Below are 21,486 nucleotides of genomic sequence, written 5' to 3' on the forward strand. Positions count from 1 at the left end.
AATTATCTGACTCCAAGGAGAATCCAGCCATACCAAAGAGGGAATCAAGTCATGAATCAGGCCATCGATCAGCTGACTACTGGACAACGCACTTCGATTCCAGTTCCAGACATCATGGATACCTGCTGCCAAGAGCTCAACTATGCTGGTGATGTTTGAGCCCAAAGATCATCGTGGATTCGAATCATAGATGACATCTGCCTACTTGGGTCCTTTTGCTTGGGATGTGGACCCCCAACACCTGCTTTGGTCCTTATTAGAGAAGAAAATCTGTCACACTTTTACTCTGCAGGGCTCAATGTTCTTGCTGGAGCCTGCTTTGACTGTCCACTTGTTTGACAAATAGCAACATCTTTGAAATTAAAAGTATTTGAACCGTGAAGTATGAAAGATATGGAAGGGAAAGCTAATTATGAGATAATAAGTCACCTTTAAGGACCAATGATTTGGTTATTTGTAAAGTTAATCAGAATTGAATCTAATCTAACATAAGGGATCTATTAGAGATTGTTAAGTGATTGTCATTGAAGGGACAATGCACTATTACTAGTTAGGGTCAGTCCAGTTTAGATATTCTAGGTTATTAATTGTAGTACTATAGCAAATAATGTAGAGCTTTACATTTAGGTACATTTATTTAATTGAAAAGAATAATAGTAAGCATATGGGATGACACACATAACTAGTATTTTGGGGGTAAGGGACACCTACTATAGGTCAGAATATCCATAGCTTTTAGAAGAGGATAAAACAGTTTAGGCTAGCATGTTGATGGTGATACAGGTCAAATGATTAACATCATCAACTTGATGAGTATATCAGCGAAATGAAGTAATAATTTGGCCCATAGGAGATGGAGTGTCTTATATATACAGTGGTGAGTGTGTGGTCTGTGAATTAAAAGCCCAGATGAAGTCTGAAGGTCTCTGAAGATATGAATCCTTAATAAGAAGCTTGGGTACAACCCTTGAAATTGAAATGAATGTGACCTCAAAATGACCCAGTGATTTGCATTTTGGAAGGTAGTGCTGACGTCTTCCGAAGGGAGGATTGACACCTACTGTCCACGAAATGGCTGCATTAATGCGATAAAGGTGGCTTAAGATTGAGACCACAGCTGGGTGTATATTTGGGCAATTTTATAAATGAGTGTGTTAAGATGTGAGCATGGTGAGGTGTGTAAGGACTTTATCTCTGATTATCATTGTGCACAGCGGTGGCAACCTAAAACTGGGAACTTTTGAGTTATTTAAGATAAATATTTATGCCATCTGTATCATCACCAATAATATTAATTAGTATTAGCTTTATTTGAACCTGGGTATCATGGGGGTTCATGTTAGTGAAGCAGAAATTACTCTCTTAATAGTATGTTGTTGCTTATTACTAGTTTCCTAATTAGTTATTGCTAGAGTTGCTGTCAAACAGGTGTGCACCCAATTTCTTGAACCATGGACACCTTCAGTTAAAGATTTTTATTCTTTTCTTGATGACAATGTGGATGCTGAAATAAAAATCAGAAGAAACTCCTTGGGTGAAGTGCTAGTTACGCTCCCCAGGAGGTGACCCTCTATGGTGCGAAAGTACCTGGGTTGAAGAAAATGTAAGTTCACTGGAAGAATATTTCTCCAAGCGAAGAAAAAGCACTTATTATGGACAATTGTTTGCTTATTATTATCATTGCTTTAATAACTATATTCAACTGTTATGTATTTTGTGCTTTACGAAAAATTGCAATCAGAACTAGAAGGGCAAGAGCGCTGGTTTTGCGCTGAGCGAGACCGAATGTATTGGACGGGTTTTTCTCAGTAAAAGCAAAGGTGACAAAGAGAATCAGGAGAGCAGATGGGCGTTGGCTCAGTGCAAAACCAGCTTCAAGAAGGAAAAGTACTGGGAATATGGCCAGAGGGTTATGCTGACTTGTTTTTCACTTGAGGGGCTTTACTGTATACAGCTCTTATTTTTGTGTGCCTCCTGGTATCAGGTGCCGTCTGGTTATGCTGACTTGTTTTTCACTTCAAAGGGCTTTTACAGCTCTTATTTTTGTGTGTCTTTTAGTATCAGGTGCCGTCTCCAGGACCAAGTGCAAAACAACACCGCGTCCGTGGAAAGGTGTGTGTGCTGAAACTAATCACTTCTGTATACACTGCTTGCACGTAGCAGCTCTGGGCAAGGACGCTCAATTAGTATATAAGGGAAGGTCGAAATGCTAAGGCACCAAACTCACATAAGAGATCAAAGGTTAACCAAATTTGCTTTAAATGTTAATCATTAATTACAGATTTTTAAAACCCAAGATATACTATAGGTAAGCCAACTTCTACATAGCAAACATTAGTTTAAGCCTGATTAGTAAAATGTTGAAATTACTATGGTAATTAACTTCCATATCAATATCTTAAATGTATACTTTAATATATCTTACAATCTATCACAAGTACCTCCTTCCTGAAATCTTGCTTCCATTTTACTCGCACTCTATCACACTATCAAATAACTATAATCTAATGCAAAATACAGCATGTTACTACCACTAACAAAACTATAAGCAATTAAACTCAAAATCTAGAGACCCTGAATATGCAATTACTTACACATTTACACACAAGGGAATAGCAGGCAGAAACCCAATCCAGAGAAGTACCCACTAAAAAGATAAGTAGGCTTGATACTGCTTTTGGTGCCTTTAATGGCTGCTTTTTGCAGCCTCTTATAATCTTAGTTTTGCATGGTGAATACTGTTGCCCTAGAACCTGATGAATTTCTCATATATTCTTCATCTGGGAAAAGAAACTATACACAGTTCAACAATTTACAAATTAAAAACAAGTCAGGCATAAACACCTGCCAATACATTAGGTACACAAGCATTGGCCATATAATTACCCCATCAATAACAGCATTTCATTCTTCAGACAATACATTTTAAACCTACTTGGGTACTAATGGTTACTAAGTGTGCAATTCAGGGTAAAACATTTAAGTACTGTAGTTTTAAGCATGGCAGAGGCAAATGAATGTATATTAAAATCAGTGTCTTTGATGAAGTTGTTAATCCAAGATGCAGTCATACCACATGCACTTCAGAACAAGTAATCCACCCGAAGCTAAGCAATTTCGGGCCCAGCCAGCACTTGGAAAAGCTTGTGTTGCTACTGGAAGACATGTTGGTGAGGCCAGCAGGGGGCGTTTACCCTGTGGTCTGAATGTGGATCCCAACGCTCCAGTGCAATGACAGGGACACTGTATCGTAAAAAATGGAATCGTCCATTAGATGAGACATAAAATTGAAGTCCTGATTCTCTCTGCTCATAAAACATCCTTGTGCATCTTTCATAAGAAGTAGGGTTTGTCCCGATGTCCTGGCTAAATTACCCATCAAGGCCTGGTCATTCTGGCCCCCTTATCATCCAGTCTTTAACTGACTAACCACCTAACAGCCAATGTGTGAAGAGCGTATTGGCACAAAATGGCTGCTATTGTATCATCTAGGTGGATGCTGCACACTGGTGGTTGCTCCCCACTCACTATGTAAAGCAATTTGAGTTGTGAGAAAAGCACTATATAAATGTAAAGAATTAATAGTATTATCACAAGTATTAGCAAGAATGAGCCCACACCTAATTTAAACCAGGCCAACACCAATACCAAACTCAGAACAGGTCATTAATTTAAAAAGGGCTGACAAAGATTTATTTATGTTAGACAAAATAAAAGAAAGGTTGATAGTTATGCCAAAATCGGCAAATTACAGTAGATTGCTCAATGTACTTTGCCACAAATAGTATGTGGCACAGTACAGCCTAATATCTATTCATGTTAGCATAAAACAAGGTGCAATTGCTGAAATTGTCCAGTCTGATGAATCCCATTGTCTAACGATTCCCACTAATGGCAGGATCAGAAAATCAAGCAATACTAAGGATCCATCCTGCCAGGTGAAAAAAAACAGGCCATTGGTGTCTGTGTAATTGTGTTTGTGTGTGTGTGTGTGTGGGGGGGGGTGTCTTATTGAGAAACTCTGGGCTATTGGAAACAAGTACAGCAACATGTAAATGCCACATGATTTCTGTTCATTACTGATAACAGATAGTGTTTCTTTCAGGCAGATGGGAAACTATGACTATGATTCACCACAAGATTAATTAATACTCTTTGTCAAAAGGGATAGTTTGGAAATAAATCCAGGATGTGACAGTGAATCAAGTTAAATGCCACCATCCATCCATCCTATTTAAATAAAGAATCCATGGAATTAGATGGAATCAGCTATTTGATGTAGGATCAACCAGCAACTAGTCTAAATATTAAGGGATATTTTGAAAGTAATATAACCAAACTTCACTGTGTCACAACTGACATCTTTTTGAGCATAAACTTAAGATTATTCAGAAAGAAAATGAGGAATCAAATTGAAAAGTGTACAAATAAAAAAGCAATTCAATTAGTCTCATTCTCACGCATGCAAAATAGGTGATTCCAATGAAATAGAGAATAACAACATTGTAACAACAAGTTACTGGGTGTAAATGCAAATTGTGAGCTTTAAGAATGTGAACTTTAATTGGTACATTTTGATTTGCTCTTGTTGCTCAAGAATTTCATATTTTTAACTTTAATCAAAAATTAGTTATGTACATCTTACCTCATTCACAAATTAGGACTGGAATAAGCTTAATACCGCTAAGGATTTTTCTAGATTGAGAGGACCGATCTAAATTTAATAGGGGTGTTTTTTTATAGGCGCTTACTAAGAATATATCAATTGAATATGGAACATGATTATCTTGCTGTTCCCTTCATGTCAGTCTTCTTGGTACCATCCCCACTTAAAATACTGTATTATAAGGCATATTCAAGTAGCAGCATGGAGAGAGTATTTTTCAGCCAACCATTATTTACTGTAGAGTTCAAGCTGTGTTCAATCTCTAAACCACCCAATAGTCATCCTCTTGTTACTTCAAGGCTGAGCAAACCAACACAGACAGACGTCATTTACAGGCATAAATCCACTTGATTGCATTTGTATACACTATCAAAGGGAGTTGGTGTTCCTGGTGGAAATACATATCACTACTGGGAAAACATGCAAGCTCCACAGAGGAAGAATCACAACCAGGAACTGAATCAAAATATGAGATCTTAGCTGCCTTACAGCTGATATACTCCCTTTAGCTCTTAGCAACATAGATACACTTAAGTGTCTGAAAATTAAAATTGGCTTTAAACACATATCCTAACTATGTACCTTCCACTCTCCACAAGTTTTAAAATATCCTAAGGAATTATTACTATTACAGCACAGGCAAGTTAACAACAACAACACAACATTTATTTATATAGCACATTTTCATACAAACAATGCAGCTCAAAGTGCTTTACATGATGAAGGAAGAGAAAAAAGACAGAATAAATAATTAAAATTAGGGAACACTAATTAACACAGAATAAAAGTAAGCTCCGATGGACAGGGAGCACAGAAAAAAACAAAAAAAAAACAAACTCCAGAAGGCTGGAGAAAACAGACCTGTTCAAGGCAATGCCTTAAAGCATAAGTATGAAGTTATCGATGTGGGTTTTCCAGAACAACTCTAACCACAGCACCACAAAACTGTTAGAATTCTGAAGGATTTTGGGTTTCAATTTTTCTTAATAAAACAATTACCTATTGCACACATATTAGCACAGGCAAGCATTTGAATCTTGGACTCTGGAACTGAACTGAACTGAAAGAACGAGATCGCGAATACAAGCGGCTGAAATGAGTTTCCTCCGCAGGGTGTCTGGGCTTTCCCTTAAAGATAGGGTGAGAAGCTCAGTCGTCCGGGAGGGGCTCAGAGTAGAGCCGCTGCTCCTCCGCATCAGATGAGGTGGCTCGGGCATCTGATCAGGATGCCTCCTGGGCGCCTCCCTGGTGAGGTGTTCCTGGTAAAACCGGGAGGAGGCCCCGGGGAAGACCCAGGACACACTGGAGGGACTATGTCTCCCGGCTGGCCTGGGAACGCCTTGGGATTCTCCCGGAAGAGCTGGAAGAAGTGGCTTAGAGGAAGTCTGGGCCTCTGCTTGCTGCTACCCCGAACCTCGGATAAGCGGAAGAGGATGGATGGATGGATGGACTCTGGAACTGTCAGGCAGCAGCTCCAACTATTGTACCAGTATAATATTGTCTTGTAGACTAAATATGTTTTATAAGCACTGAAGATGTCTTATTTAGTAAAAAAAAAATCCTTCTGAAATCCTTAAATGTTGAAAAGCCTTAAAAAGTGGCATGATTAGAAACATGCTACTTATAGCAGCAGGTGGTTCTGTATTCATCTGAATGGTGCTACACAGAGAATTTTTTTATCTAATAATGCAAATCTCTCCTGCTTCCTTAAATACACTGCACTAATACAAGGAAAGAGAAGACAAACACGAGTTTTTATAAATTTCATTACGCAATTGAGGGTTCCCGGACTTCGTTGATGGATGAAGTCCATTGATTGGCTTTCATTCCAACTAATTACCCATATTTACTGGATGTTTTTTTTTCTGTTAACTCAAACAGGCAGTTACCTCACAGTTGAAAGTATCTTTGTATCTTAAAGCCTTCCAGATCTTGCAGTGTTCTTCTATTATGTATTTTGAAGTGTAATGGTCTGTTAAGCCATTCCTTGTTTATAAGCACATAAGGGGATATTATGTTGAACTAGCCGGTTCACATTACTCTTGTTATTTGTAGTAGCAGCTGGTCTTTGTCTATTGTTAAATTATCAATGTAATTAAGATAGCATACTTCTCAAAAAAGGAACTTTTAAAAGAAAACGAAACACTACCATCCTGTGCAGTAAAATTTTAGACAATAAGTACAAACATAGACAATGAATGCAGGACTTTCAATGGCCATAAAATGACAGCATAAAAGGTCACAGGGATTCAAAGAGGAACTCAGTTAGGTGTTTCACATTAAACATGATAGTCTCATGCCACTTAAATCCAATTCAGGATTGTGGAGGGCTGAAGCCTATCTCATCAACATTCGGTGCACAGTAGAAATTAGTCCTGTGTGGTATAACAGATCCGCAGCTACAACAAAATATGGTCAGGTTTTAAATCCATAAAGCCATGTCAGTCTTCGTGGGCGCAATTGCACAGCCATGGGGAGTTAATGAGGTAGTTAGGGCGAGTCGCATCTGCACATGCGGGTGCGATTGTTCTCAATTGCTTCATTGGCTTCCAGCAACGTGTGATTAAGGTGCTGCATCCATGGAGACAAGTGTATATATATGGGCCGGCACAGAGGGAGAAGAGAGATATGGGGGACATAAAAGTGAGAAAAAGAAATGATGTAAAGGGAAAGAGGTTAAAGGATGGAAAAAGGAAAGGAGATGATCCAGACACCAGGAAGGAGAAGGCAGCTTGAGCTAGGGCTCCAAAAGGGAGGATCGACTGCGTGAGTACGAAGGATGACGGGAGGTGTGCCGACCTCAGACGGTCTGGCTGCGCAGTGTGGCAGCAGCCTAGATGGGAGTCGGCAGAAACAAGTTCGTGCTGCAGAGGCTGAGCTGGCAACGCCTGAGATGGGTGAGCTGGGGAGACAGAAGGTGGTGGGCTGCAATCGTTTGAAGAGAGACTGCATTTTAACCTCTATATAAACGGATTTATTTATTATGGATTTTGTCTCCACGTTTCACTGATTTTATGGATTTGGTTTTTTGAACACTGCACAATGGACACTTTTGGTATTACTTTTGTTTTGGATTGTTTGTTTTTTTTTTAATAAAAGCATAAGTATTTTACACCATCCCCGGTGTCAATGAGATTTGTCCTCATTTGTCAGCTCATCTCGGTCATAACTATCGATGGTGTTGGTTCAGCAGATTCCCATGTGGGAAGAGGGAGTCTGTAGGGGACCGGCATTGTCACAACCTGTGCAAAGCTCACGCCCATCACAAGGTTCTCACATAAACCAACATACACACATATATTTCTGCATTCAAATGTTGACATGTAAAGACCACATACTGAATGGGTGCACATGAAAAAATCCTGGAGTCTATAATAGCAACATTATGTGTGCAGTAGGAATCAGGCTTGTGCCAGACACAAGTCCATCACAGAGCTCTCTCTCGCACACGTTATTGCATATAAATAGTGACTGGTAAAGACTATGTAAAGATGCACATGAAACAAAAGACAATCTACTATCTTAGTACTATTTTCAAGGCCCATTAACCAATAAATACAACATTTGAAAAAGGAAAAAACTCTAGCTTTTTGCCTATTGTTATAAGAATAAAAAAGAAAACATTAATACTTTCAAAAGAAAATTATTCTAAATTTGTTAAATTCCTAACAAAAAGTATTAAACCTTCCTGGAAATTTTAGGATTGACACAAAAAGGCACACAAGCTGGGAAGCAGCAGCATGCACAATTAAAGCATTAGTCCAAGTAAATGAAGGAATATGGACCCTGATATGTGATCTAAATCTGTGGTTCTCAGGTTTAGTCCCGGGAACCTCCTGTGGCTGCAGGTTATTTGATCCAAACATTTTCTCAATCAGTCAGTCATTTTTACCTTTAATTGATCTAATATTTTAATGTCTGTATCTTTAAATTCTTACTTTACTTTGTTTTTTTATCCACTTTTTCACTGGAGTTTGATTTCTTAATAGTATCTGAATACGGACAATTAATGATCAGCAGAGCAAGATACCAGCACAAATGACTCTAAAATGAGGAACTATTTTAGTATTATTCACTAGTGTGCTTGTTAGTAAATAATTGTGTAAGTAACCAGAAAGACAAAAAAGTTTAAAAAGGAGAAATTATTAATTCTTTCCCATCTAATATATTGTATATAAATGCCTGCTTTATTCAGTAAGAATATAGCATACCCAGTTTGTAATTTATGGTTAGATGCGCAAAACTGAAACTGGGAAAGAATGGCTTGCTTTATTAAGGCAGAAATTCAATTAAGAGAAGAAATGGGTTGGGAAAAAAACCTGCAGCCACAGGGGGGCCCTAGGATGAAGTATAAAATTCAATTAATAACCTATAAAGCTTTACATGACCTTGCACCAGACTACATCAGTACCCTCCTCTGTCACTAGGCTCCTGTCTGCTCACCAAGCTCTGCTAATTCTGGTAATGTCACTGTGCCCCAAACTAACCTGCGCTCTGTGGGTGACAACTAGGGTTGCCACCTGTCCTGGTTTTTCTGGGATTGTCTTTCTTTTTAATTGTCAGTCCTAGAAAACATATTCTCTCTCATGGGACATTCAATATTCAGTGGGCTAGATCAGCTTGTGCTGTTCCTATTTAACTGACTATTTAGATTTCATATTTATGCCCATCCTCTTGAAATATGCATTGGTTTCACACTGGTGTGCACTATCAATAGTTCTAACAAGATCATGTGACATGACTAGCCCATCAAGCCTGTGTGGCTACTACTGGCAACCCTAGATGTGCAGTGAGCCGATAATTGTGCTGAGGTGGGTGCCAGTTCATGGTCAGTATGACCATGTCCAGGTTTTTTTGTAAGAAAGATGGCAACTCTAATGACAACACCTTAAGCTATATAGAACCCAGACTTTGAAACAACCACCCTAAATTAATGACATCAGCCCACTCAATTCATTCTTTCAAAAAAACAACTTAAATCTCATTTATTCAGGAAGGCATTTACCTTACCCTGGCTTTCTGTCCAGATGCCTGGGAAGATTTGCATTTGTACCACAAATTATGTTATTTTTTCACAGTATTCTTATAGTATTTGTGTTTTTGCATTTTCTTTTTTAAATGCTTTGTATATCCTGTATTTGTCTTTACTTAGTGTCTTAGGCAGATATTACTCGTATCCAATGTTACATATGCCCTGTTGTTCTTTCGGAATTCCTGTAAAGTGCTTTGAGCATGGGGAAGGTGCTATATAAATAAAATGTACTATTATGATGATGATAATGTTAAAAATCTTGTCTAATTAAATGTATTGGAATGATTTGCTTTTACATAACAACTAAAATTGTGATTTAAAAACTACAAACAACAAATAAAGTTTGCACACTGCCAGGAAAATGCATCGCCCCCTTTCATGCGTTTCCCTTTATGTGTTTTTGTAAAGGGAAAAACTATTGAAAGTTTAACCAACGCTACATATGTACCTGATATGTTTAGACGCGTGGTCTCTGATCCTGGTACATGGAAAGTGCACGTTCTTTCTTTCTGTGTGTGTCTGTATTTGTGCACTTTCTCCCTCATGCCAAAGACTTGCAGGCAGGGTCAGAGCCACCATTAAGGGGATAGTCATTCGCCTAGGGCAGGGGTTCTCAATGTCAGTCCTGTGGACCCCCTGTGGCTGAAGGTTTTTATTCCAACCAGCTTCTGTTTGTAATTGGAATCCTGGACTATTTAAGAGAATTGTTATTTCCCAGATTCTGTGTTTTGGGAACAATATAGAAAATAGAAAACTAATTTTGGTAAAGAAAATATATATATATATATTAAAAAGTACTAACCAGTTTAATAGGAATAATGTATTTTTTTTCTTTTTAACAATATTTTCATCTTGATGTTCATTATATTTTTACAGGTGTTCTAATTGTTTAATTGACCCATTGTTTTCTAATTAGTGGGTCTGACAATAATGTAGTTGCAGAATTTCACATTTCAGTGTTTGCCTGGGTGACTATGCTCGTTTTTAATCGTCAGTATTAATACAATCAAAGGAGCAAACTGCACAGCGAAAGGGTAAAATATAATGACAGCAACAAGCAGCAAGTTAGGCAATTAAATCTATAGCAAAGGCAGAAATATTTCTAAATGCCTTATAAATGTAAAAACAAAATCATGCCTTTGTGCTTTCTTAATGTAGAATAAGTCATAAAAAATACCAGCTAATTAATTGAGATCAGTGTTATCAGTTGTCATCGATTATGAATCTGGTTGAAGCAAAAACCTGAAGCCACAGTGGGCCCCCAGGACCGACTTTGTGAACCCCTGGCCTAGGGCACTGATCATAAGTGGGTTAAATTACAGTCCCTATTTTTGGATCACCCGTCCCCGAAAGATCAAGAAATGTCCCGGCCTGTGGCGTTTTCCGACAAAATGCGTGCTTTTCCCTAGAGGCCTAGACCCCATTCAGTCTTTCTGATTCCAAATCATACTTTCTACCCATCATGACGTCAGACGGTTAGTCGACCTTCTTCTGAGTCTGACGCCTGCTGGTGGCCATTGTTTGCAATATGGATGGATGGAAATGCGCGGAAGCGGACGCATCATCGGATGGTATCGGCCGTGCCTTGTGATACGACACGTTTTGGCTATGCTACGCTCAGAGCCAGGAATGATCATATTATTCCTGTTCTTTAAGCTGATATAAGAGCTGATGCCTGATTCAGTCATTCACTCGTCAATACGGCGTTCGAGGTGAGCCGTTTACACTGAAGTTAAAGATTAAACTTAAAAGAGTTAAACTTGCCAAGTTATTTTGTACGACAAAATTGAAAGTGCTGACAAAGTTTATTTTTTAAGTTTAATTTTAGCTCTTTATTCTTTAAGTACTGCTGTACACACTTTACTGTATAGTCTCAAGTCTGCAGACTGTACTCTGTAAATTTCGTCGTAGTTGTGAATCTCATATTAATTTATATATTAATAATGAATGAACATTTGACACAAGTCACAACAACATTTGCGAATGCTTGCCTGTTCCTTACACTTACAGCTGTATTTTTGTTTTCCTTTAGTTTTGAGTGCAGAGTGACATTGCTTCTTCCCTTGCCTCTGGAATTTGGTTTGCTGTTTCTTCTTTTGAAGTCGGGACATGCACTAGCGGTAGCACATGTACTGGGATGCAATATTGTGAAATGCAATGTCAGTGATTCATGCGACAAGTTTTATGACATGTTATTACAAAATCCTGATGTCCTGAGAGCTAACCACTCATCTCAGAAATATTAGAAATATTATGAAAGTTACTCATTGAAAAGCTGTTTTTCCTTTATAAACATTGAAAAAGTGTCATGTTCAATTTCAGAAAGTATTAATAAATTATTCACAAAACATTTCTGGCACTTCACTACTTTCACTGCGATTCCTGATTAACAACGTAAGGTTTCGGTACGTCCATAACATACAGTATAGGCTACTATATAATGTACACTGATGAGTTTGTTATTTGCTCTTCAGGAAAGCGTGTCTTTCAGTCAATTTTCACGAACTGTTTTTGGCAAGATCTAGCCTGTAATTTCACGAAAAATAGCATACAATGGTATAGAACCCTACTTTGAAAATGGGTATATGTTTGTGGTTTAATAATATGATTGTTTCAAATGGAAGAAACTCGTACAGAATAAGATGCAGGAAACGCGAAAATAGGCATTTCCATTATTAAAGTCTATCTGGCTTCTGGGTGACTCCGCCCCCACCCCCGGCCCCCCGCCCGGTGTCCCAGGTTGCCCACAGAAAAATCGGGTCACTGTGAGTTAAATGCCGAACAGCCGGTTGAGATACAAATAAGCCTGGCTTAGGGCGCAAAATAACTTAACACCGACACTGCTTGCAGGTTTGGTTGGCTGCAAACTGCTTCCCTCCAAGTTAGGTATTTTCTATCATTTGTTCTTACCGGGCGCCTCCTTGCTGCCAGAGAGATATCTGTCTTGCCAGGCTAAGAAAAAAGAAAGAAAACACACTGAACATGGATAGAAGACCTACTAATAATTACAGAATGATTTGTACAGTAATCGACATGTAGTCGTCCTGACCGTTACACTGAATGCGCTTTTACCGAAACTTGTTTGACTAACCAAACAAAATTTAAAAGGTGAAACTAATTTTTTGACCATCCGTATGCATCCATACTCCAGTTTTGGCGACGAGTCTGAATATTTTCAGGTGTTTAGCCATCACGGGTAGCTCGTCCAACCAGGAGGCGGCCTAACCTGCGCAAACATCACACACGTCGGCGTGGCGTTTTGGTTAAAAGGTTTGTACTCACGTTACTCGGAGGTGTCTTGCTGTCGAAAAGACCACGCGCCGGTGAAGCATTGGCCATTTAAACGGTGTTTCGATTATTTATTTATTTTTTTTTTTTCCCCCTGTAAACTCGCAACGGACCGGCATAGTCTCGTGAGCTATGTTTTGAGTTATAAACGAGCTCGAAAGAAAAATTCAGAGCCTGCTGAATGACCTCGTGAATAATTAAGTTGCTGGCTTTAAAGATTGTAATTAATATGGGCGGTCAGGTAATCGGGTGATAGCTCGCAATGCGCCGTCTCGACATAACGTGTGCTCCGTTGTTCAGCGCAAATCAAACTTAAGGTTGTCACTCTGTTGAGAGTGAGGTCACACCAGTGGCCCCATTTGGAGCTGGAAACTATAGAAGTTCATTCAACGTCAAATGCTGCTCTAATGCTTGGTCCCTATACTGAAGTGGCAGGTGTAACACGAGTAGCGCCGCACTGCCATGAGCTCCATAGGTGTGTTGCGATGCTGCTTCATCTCGCCAGGGATCCTCACACAAAATAGCATTAAAACCAACCCACTTGGATTAGTCTTTCAAGTCTATCGGTATTTGTTATAATATTAGTTTACATAAGGTATACTGCGATGACCTATCCCAGAGATGAAGCAATGTCGGTCCTGGAGAGCCACAGTGTGGCTACAGGTTTTCATTCCAACCCAATTGCTTAATTATAAACCAAACCTTTCCAGTCTCAGACCTTATTTAATTTTATGGCTTGTTAGTCTGCAATGAAAGGTTCTTATATCATAGATTTTTTTTTCCTTTACAAGGATATCATCAAAATGATTTGAAGCCTAAAATGGATAATTTTCAGTCTGTCACATTTTCTATTAAGTGTTTTAATAAATCAAACAGTGCATGATGAACACACAGAGATGTAAATCGAAACACGCTAGCTGGTGAACTGCTGACTGCTTTGTCATTTACATCTTATTGCTAATAAGGAGCCATTAAAACAATGAATGCAGCGGTTTAAGATTGAAATAAGCAATTAAGGGTGGGGAACCTTAGCAAGTGAGACCATTAAAATCCATCCATTCATTTTCCAACCCATTGAATCCAAACACAGGGTCATGGGGGTCTGCTGTAGCCAATCCCAGCCAACAAGAACTTAGAGAAGGAGCTGGATGGAGTGGGAAAACAGGGAGAGATATAAACAGATGATGTATTTACGTTAGTTGAATTATTTAGATCTTTAATTTTGTTACGGAAAAAGTGGAGGAAATCCTCACAGACTTCAGTAGAGTGACATTGCTTCTTCCCTTGCCTCTGGAATTTGGTTTGCTGTTTCTTCTTTTGAAGTCGGGACATGCACTAGCGGTAGCACATGTACGTGGGAGGCAATATTGTGAAATGCAATTTCAGTGATTCATGTGACAAGTTTTATGACATGTTATTACAAAATCCTGATGTCCTGAGAGCTATCCACTCATCTCAGAAATATTAGTGTTTCATGATTATGAAAGTTACTCATTGAAAAGCTGTTTTTCCTTTATAAACATTGAAAAGTGTCATGTTCAATTTCAGAAAGTATTAATAAATTATTCACAAAACATTTCTGGCACTTCACTACTTTCACTGCGATTCCTGATTAACAACGTAAGGTTTCGGTACTTCCATAACATACAGTATAGGCTACTATATAATGTACACTAATGAGTTTGTTATTTGCTCTTCAGGAAAGCGTGTCTTTCAGTCAGTTTTCACGAACTGTTTTTGGCAAGATCTAGCCTGTAATTTCACGAAAAATATCATACAATGGTATAGAACCCTACTTTGAAAATGGGTATATGTTTGTGGTTTAATAATATGATTGTTTCAAATGGAAGAAACTTGTACAGAATAAGATGCAGGAAACGCGAAAATAGGCATTTCCATTATTAAAGTCTATCTGGCGTCTGGTTGCCCACAGAAAAATCTGGTCACTGTAAGTTAAATGCCGAACAGCCGGTTGAGGTACAAATAAGCCTGGCTTAGGGCGCAAAATAACTTAACACCGACACTGCTTGCAGGTTTGGTTGGCTGCAAACTGCTCCCCTCCAAGTTAGGTGTTTTCTATCATTTGTTCCTACCGGGCGCCTCCTTGCTGCCAGAGAGATATCGGTCTTGACAGGCTAAGTTAAAAGAAAGAAAACACACCTACTAATAATTACAGATTGATTTGTACAGTAATCGACATGTAGTCGTCCTGTACGTTACACTGAATGCGCTTTTACCGAAACTTGTTTGACTAACCAAACAAAATTTAAAAGGTGAAACTAATTTTTACCATCCGTATGCATCCATACTCCAGTTTTGGCGAAGAAGTCTGAATATTTTCAGGTGTTTAGCCATCACGGGTAGCTCGTCCAACCAGGAGGCGGCCTAACCTGCGCAAACATCACACACGTCGGCGTGGCGTTTTGGTTAAAGGTTTGTACTCACGTTACTCGGAGGTGTCTTGCTGTCGAAAAGACCACGCGCCGGTGAAGCATTGGCAATTTAAACGGTGTTTCGATTATTTATTTTATTTTTTCCCCTGTAAACTCGCAACGGAGCGGCATAGTCTCGTGAGCTATGTTTTGAGTTATAAACGAGCTCGAAAGAAAAATTCAGAGCCTGCTAAATGACCTCGTGAATAATTGAGTTGCTGGCTTTAAAGATTGTAATTAATATGGGCGGTCAGGTAATCGGGTGATAGCTCGCAATGCGCCGTCTCGACATAATAACGTGTGCTCCGTTGTTCAGAGCAAGTCAAACTTAAGTTTGTCACTCTGTTGAGAGTGAGGTCACACCAGTGGCCCCATTTGGAGCTGGAAACTATAGAAGTTCGTTCAACGTCAAATGCTGCTCTAATGCTTGGTCCCTATACTGAAGTGGCAGGGGTAACACGAGTAGCGCCGCACTGCCATGAGCTCCATAGGTGTGTTGCGATGCTGCTTCATCTCGCCCGGGATCCTCACACAAAATAGCATTTAAACCAACCCACTTGGATTAGTCTTTCAACAGTCTATCGGTATTTGTTATAATATTAGTTTACATAAGGTATACTGCGATGACCTATCCCAGAGATGAAGCAATGTCGGTCCTGGAGAGCCACAGTGTGGCTACAGGTTTTCATTCCAACCCAATTGCTTAATTATAAACCAAACCTTTCCAGTCTCAGACCTTATTTAATTTTATGGCTAGTTAGTCTGCAATGAAAGGTTCTTATCATAGATTTTTTTTTCCTTTACAAGGATATCATCAAAATGATTTGAAGCCTAAAATGGATAATTTTCAGTCTGTCACATTTTCTATTAAGTGTTTTAATAAATCAAACAGTGCATGATGAACACACAGAGATGTAAATCGAAACAAGCTAGCTGGTGAACTGCTGACTGCTTTGTCATTTACATCTTATTGCTAATAAGGAGCCATTAAAACAATGAATGCAGCGGTTTAAGATTGAAATAAGCAATTAAGGGTGGGGAACCTTAGCAAGTGAGACCATTAAAATCCATCCATTCATTTTCCAACCCATTGAATCCAAACACAGGGTCATGGGGGTCTGCTGTAGCCAATCCCAGCCAACACAGGGTGCAAGGCCAGAACCAATCCCAGGCGAGGTGCCAACCCACTGCAGGACACACACACCCACACTAGAGACAATTTAGAATCGCCAATCCACCTAACCCGCATGCCTTTGGACTGTTGGAGGAAACCCACGCAGACTGGGAGAATATGCAAACTCCACGCAGAGAGGACCCGGGAAGTGAACCTGGGTCTCCTAACTGTGAGGCAGCAGCACTACCACTGCACCACCTGACCATTAAAATGAAGTATCAAAATGTCACTTAAGCAATGCTTCATCAGCAGTAATTGACTTCTCATTAAGAGACTGGATTGGAATAAAAACCTGCAGCCACTGAGGCTCTTCAGGGCCGAAATTGCCCACCCCTGACCTATCCAATTCAAAATCCATGGACCTGCTGTTTGACAGGAAGGTCTTCTGTTTCAGACTGCTGACTTCATGACCAATGGTTAAACTGGTGTGGTCTTCCATTGTGCCTAGATGTTAATGGATAGGGGCAACATCTCAAACAACAGTCAAATGATTGAGCAAAAAATTAACCTAGGAGTAGATGCTTTTAATGCTTCTGTGGGTTGTGCAGTTGCGCCCCGTGGGGGTGTAGATGTTCATGGTGGAGGACGTTACAGATATTTACCTCTCAGATATTGGCATTAATAATATTAATAATAACCTACAGGACGCTTTGGGAGTCACTCAATAAGTGGGGTGAGTGAAGGTCCTGGAGTTCTCTTTACTTCAGTGGTGGACTGCAGAATTCTCTCATATTTGATAGTAACATGCATTTGTTATTGGGTTCAGCAGGAAGCAAGGGGTACTGACTGGGTTAAAAAATGCTGCTAGGTTGTAACACAAGGTATAGGCTAAGTCAGGCTTGCAAACTGCACAGTCCTCATCCATTGTAAGGCAGCAGAACTGTTGGGAAGCAGCTGAGAGAAGGCTGACTCAGCAGAGGAATAGAAGGAGATGGAAGCTGCAGTCTGTTGAAGGGGACATGGGTCCTCCAGAACTGTTTTGAATATAGTTAACATTATTGATTGTTACTTAACTGGTAAATAATAAAGAGTGGTTCCCTCATGGTTCACTAAAAGGAACTGTGTGGTCTGGTTATTTTGAAATGGGTGGGGAGTGATTGCAGATTGGGTCTCAACACTGTATTGTTTACCCTTATTAGTGCCACAGGTATGCTGCAATGCTTATTTTCCTGGTCAGATTCAAATCATTCCAGGAGCCTCACACAAAATAACACCAAAACCGGATGACTCAGATTACATTTTCAACTCTCTCTCGCTCTGTCTCTGCATTTTGTATATTAATTTACATATGATGTACAATAGGCTTAAGTACTACAGTTACTCTGCCATTTGCGTAAATGCATGCTTATTATGTCTTATATGCACATTTATAACATAAGTAACTAAAATTAAATATCCCCAAAATGTTTTTTTTTCCCCAAGCGACATGAGTTAAAAAACTGCCCAGTCTTGAAGGGCCTAGGCATCTCAGCAACCAACTATATAGACAGGGCCAAAGGTATATATATGTTCATTTGTTTCATGCTTCATATTATGGGAAAATGTGGAACCGAAATGTGTTTGGATGTGGAAGCAGTATGTGGAATCTATCATGTTTTTTTATGTAGCACCTTTTCATACAGTAATGTATGTGATTACGATTAAAACAAGTATTATTAATAAAGGATAAAATTACAAGGCTTAATTATGCATAAATAATAGACAGCAGGTGTGGATTACATTGAAAGGGAGAAATGGTGGATATAATAAAAGCTGAGTAAATGTATTATACAACCCACCAGCTGATAAACTAGCTGTTTTCTTCACACCAAAACAACTCAGAAAGCTAGAAATATGTTCTGAAGAAGGAAGAAAACTTGAACTGGAAGCTAGTTAACATAAAAGGAAAGCATGAGATAATTTGAAATTAGTAAAATTTTAAGGTAGGAATGGGATTAACATTTTCAAAACTGCACATCCCCCTTATTCTTAAATATCGGCACCAGCACACTTCTTCTCTAGGTTTGTCAACAACAACATTTATTTATATAGCACATTTTCATACAAACAGTAGCTCAAAGTGCTTTACATATTAAAGAATAGAAAAATGAAAGACACAATTATAAAACAAAATAAATCAACATTAACATCGAATAAGAGTAAGGTTCAATGGCCAGGGGACAGAAAAACAAAAACTCCAGGCGGCTGGAGAAAAAATAAAATCTGTAGGGATTCCAGACCATGAGACCGCCCAGTCCCCTCTGGGCATTCTACCTAACATAAATGAAACAGTCCTCTTTGGATTTAGGATTCTCACGGAAGGGCTTGATGATGATGATGGTCACGTAGACTTCTGCCTTTTAATCCGTCCATCATTGTTGAGCATCATGAAGCTTTGAGTAGGTGGTGGTGGCGAGGCCACCACCACAAAGAAACCGAAAAAGAAACAGAAAAGAGAGTAGGGGTCAGTACCGATTTTAGAGCCACCATGAATAGTTATTTTGAGGAGATTGAACATATAGAGTATCAGGATTAAGTTAAATTACGATTAAAATGAAGTTATAAAAGGCCATGTTAAAGTAATGTGTTTTCAGCAGTGTTTTAAAGTGCTCTACTGTATCAGCCTGGCGAATTCCTATTGGCAGGCTATTCCAGATTTTAGGTGCATAGCAGCAGAAGGCCGCCTCACCACTTCTTTTAAGTTTTGTTCTTGGAATTCTAAGGAGACACTCATTTGAGGATCTGAGGTTACGATTTGGAATATAAGGTGTCAGACATTCCGATATATAAGATGGGGCGAGATTATTTAAGGCTTTATAAACCATAAGCAGAATTTTAAAGTCAATTCTGAATGACACAGGTAACCAGTGTAGTGACATTAAAACTGGAGAAATGTGTTGATTTTCTTTTCCTAGTTAGGATTCTAGCAGCTGCATTCTGCACTAGTTGCAAACGATTTATATCTTTTTTGGGTAGTCCAGAGAGGAGTGCATTACAGTAATCTAGTCGACTGAAAACAAGCGCGTGAACTAATTTCTCAGCATCTTTCAGTGATATAAGAGGTCTAACTTTACTTATGTTTCTTAAGTGACAAATGCTGTCCTAATGATCTGATTAATATGTGATTTAAAATTCAGATTACAGTCAACAATCACCCCTAAGCTTTTTACCCCCGTCTTGACTTTTAATCCTAATGTATCCAGTTTATTTCTAATAGCCTCATTGTATCCATTATTGCTGATCACTAAAATTTCAGTTTTCTCTTTATTTAACTTGAGAAAATTACTATTCATCCATTCTGAGATACTAGTCAGACATTCTGTTAGTGAATCAATAGAATCAGGGTCATCAGGAGCTATTGATAAGTACAGCTGTGTGTCATCAGCATAGCTGTGGTAGCTCACGTTGTGCCCTGAGATAATCTGACCTAACGGAAGCATGTAGATTGAGAATAACAGCGGACCCAGGATAGAGCCTTGTGGAACACCATATTGGATATCATGTGTCTTGAGTTGTAATTCCCACAACTAACAAAATATTTTCTCCCTGTCAGGTAGGATTCAAACCAATTTAAGACCTGCCAGAGAGGCCCACCCATTGACTAAGGCGATTTCTAAGAATGTTGTGATCAATGGTGTCAAATGCAGCACTCAGATCTAAGAGGATGAGAACAGATAAATGGCCTCTGTCTGCATTTACCGCAAGTCATTTACTACTTTAACGAGTGCAGTTTCTGTGCTGTGATTTGTTCTAAAACCGACTGAAATTTATCAAGAATAGCATGTTTATTTAGGTGGTCATTTAACTGCATAATGACTGCCTTCTCCAGAACTTTAGTTAAGAAGGCAGGTTAGAGATGGGTCTAAAATTTTCAAGAGCTGAGGGGTCGAGATTATGTTTCTTAAGTAGGGGTTTAACTACAGCAGTCTTAAGACAGTCTGGGAAGACCCCCGTATCTAGTGACAAATTTACTATGTCCAGAACATTATCAATTAGCACGCCTGATACTTCTTTGAAAAAATGTCATGTGGACCAACAGCCTTTCCATTTTTCATCCTCTTCATAGCTGTCCTTACTTCTTCCTTGCTAATCTGTTGCACTTCCTGATTCACTATCTCCACATCATCCAACCTCTTCTCTCTCTCGTTCTCTTATCAGCCTCTCAAAATACTCTTTCCATCTGCTCAACACACTCTCCTTGCTTGTGAGTACATTTCCATTTTTATCCTTTATCACCCTAACCTGCTGCACATCTTTCCCAGTTCGGTCCCTCTGTCTAGCCCACTGGTCCTTTTCTCCCTCCTTAGTGTCCAAACGCTCATACAACTCATCATACGCCTTTTCTTTAGCCTTCGCCACCTCTCACTTCACCTTGTGCCTTACAGTATCTCCTTGTACTCTTGTCTACTTTCTGCATCTCTGACTATCCCACTCTTTGCCATCCTCTTTCTTTGTATACTCTCCTGTATTTCCTCATTCAACCACCAGGTTTCCTTTTCCTCCTTTCTCTTTCCAGATGTCACGCCAGGTACCCTTCTTGCTGTCACCCTTACTACATCTGCTGTAGTTTCCCAGCTGTCTGGTAACTCTTCACTGCCACCCAGTGCCCGTTTCACCTGCTCCCTAAACTCAACCTTTCAGTCTTCCTTTTTCAACTTCCACCATTTGATCTTTGGCACTACCCTCACTCTCTTCCTCTTCTTGATCTCCAACGTCATCCTACAGACCACCATCCTATGCTGCTTAACTACACTTTCCCCTGCCACCACTTTCCAGTCTTCAATCTCCTTCAGATTGACTCTTCTGCATAGGATGTAATCTACCTGTGTGCATCTTCCTCCACTCTTGTACATAACCCTATGAGCCACCCTCTTCTTAAAATACGTATTCACCACAGCCAAGTCCATCTTCTGAC

General features: G+C 39.3%; 1 protein-coding gene across 1 annotated transcript in view; it reads right to left on the bottom strand.

Moving 5' to 3' along the window:
- LOC120514881 overlaps positions 1-13,117 on the bottom strand; it is a 97,022-nt gene extending 83,905 nt beyond the window's left edge. Inside the window, exon 1 of the mRNA XM_039735508.1 lies at positions 12,981-13,117. Within this exon, the coding sequence (XP_039591442.1) occupies positions 12,981-13,037 (57 nt within the window). The 5' untranslated portion in view covers positions 13,038-13,117. The remainder of the gene's footprint in view (positions 1-12,980) is intronic.
- Positions 13,118-21,486: the final 8,369 nt, after the last annotated feature.

Source organism: Polypterus senegalus, chromosome 14 (genome assembly GCF_016835505.1).
Source record: "Polypterus senegalus isolate Bchr_013 chromosome 14, ASM1683550v1, whole genome shotgun sequence".
Taxonomy (NCBI): Eukaryota; Metazoa; Chordata; class Cladistia; order Polypteriformes; family Polypteridae; genus Polypterus; species Polypterus senegalus.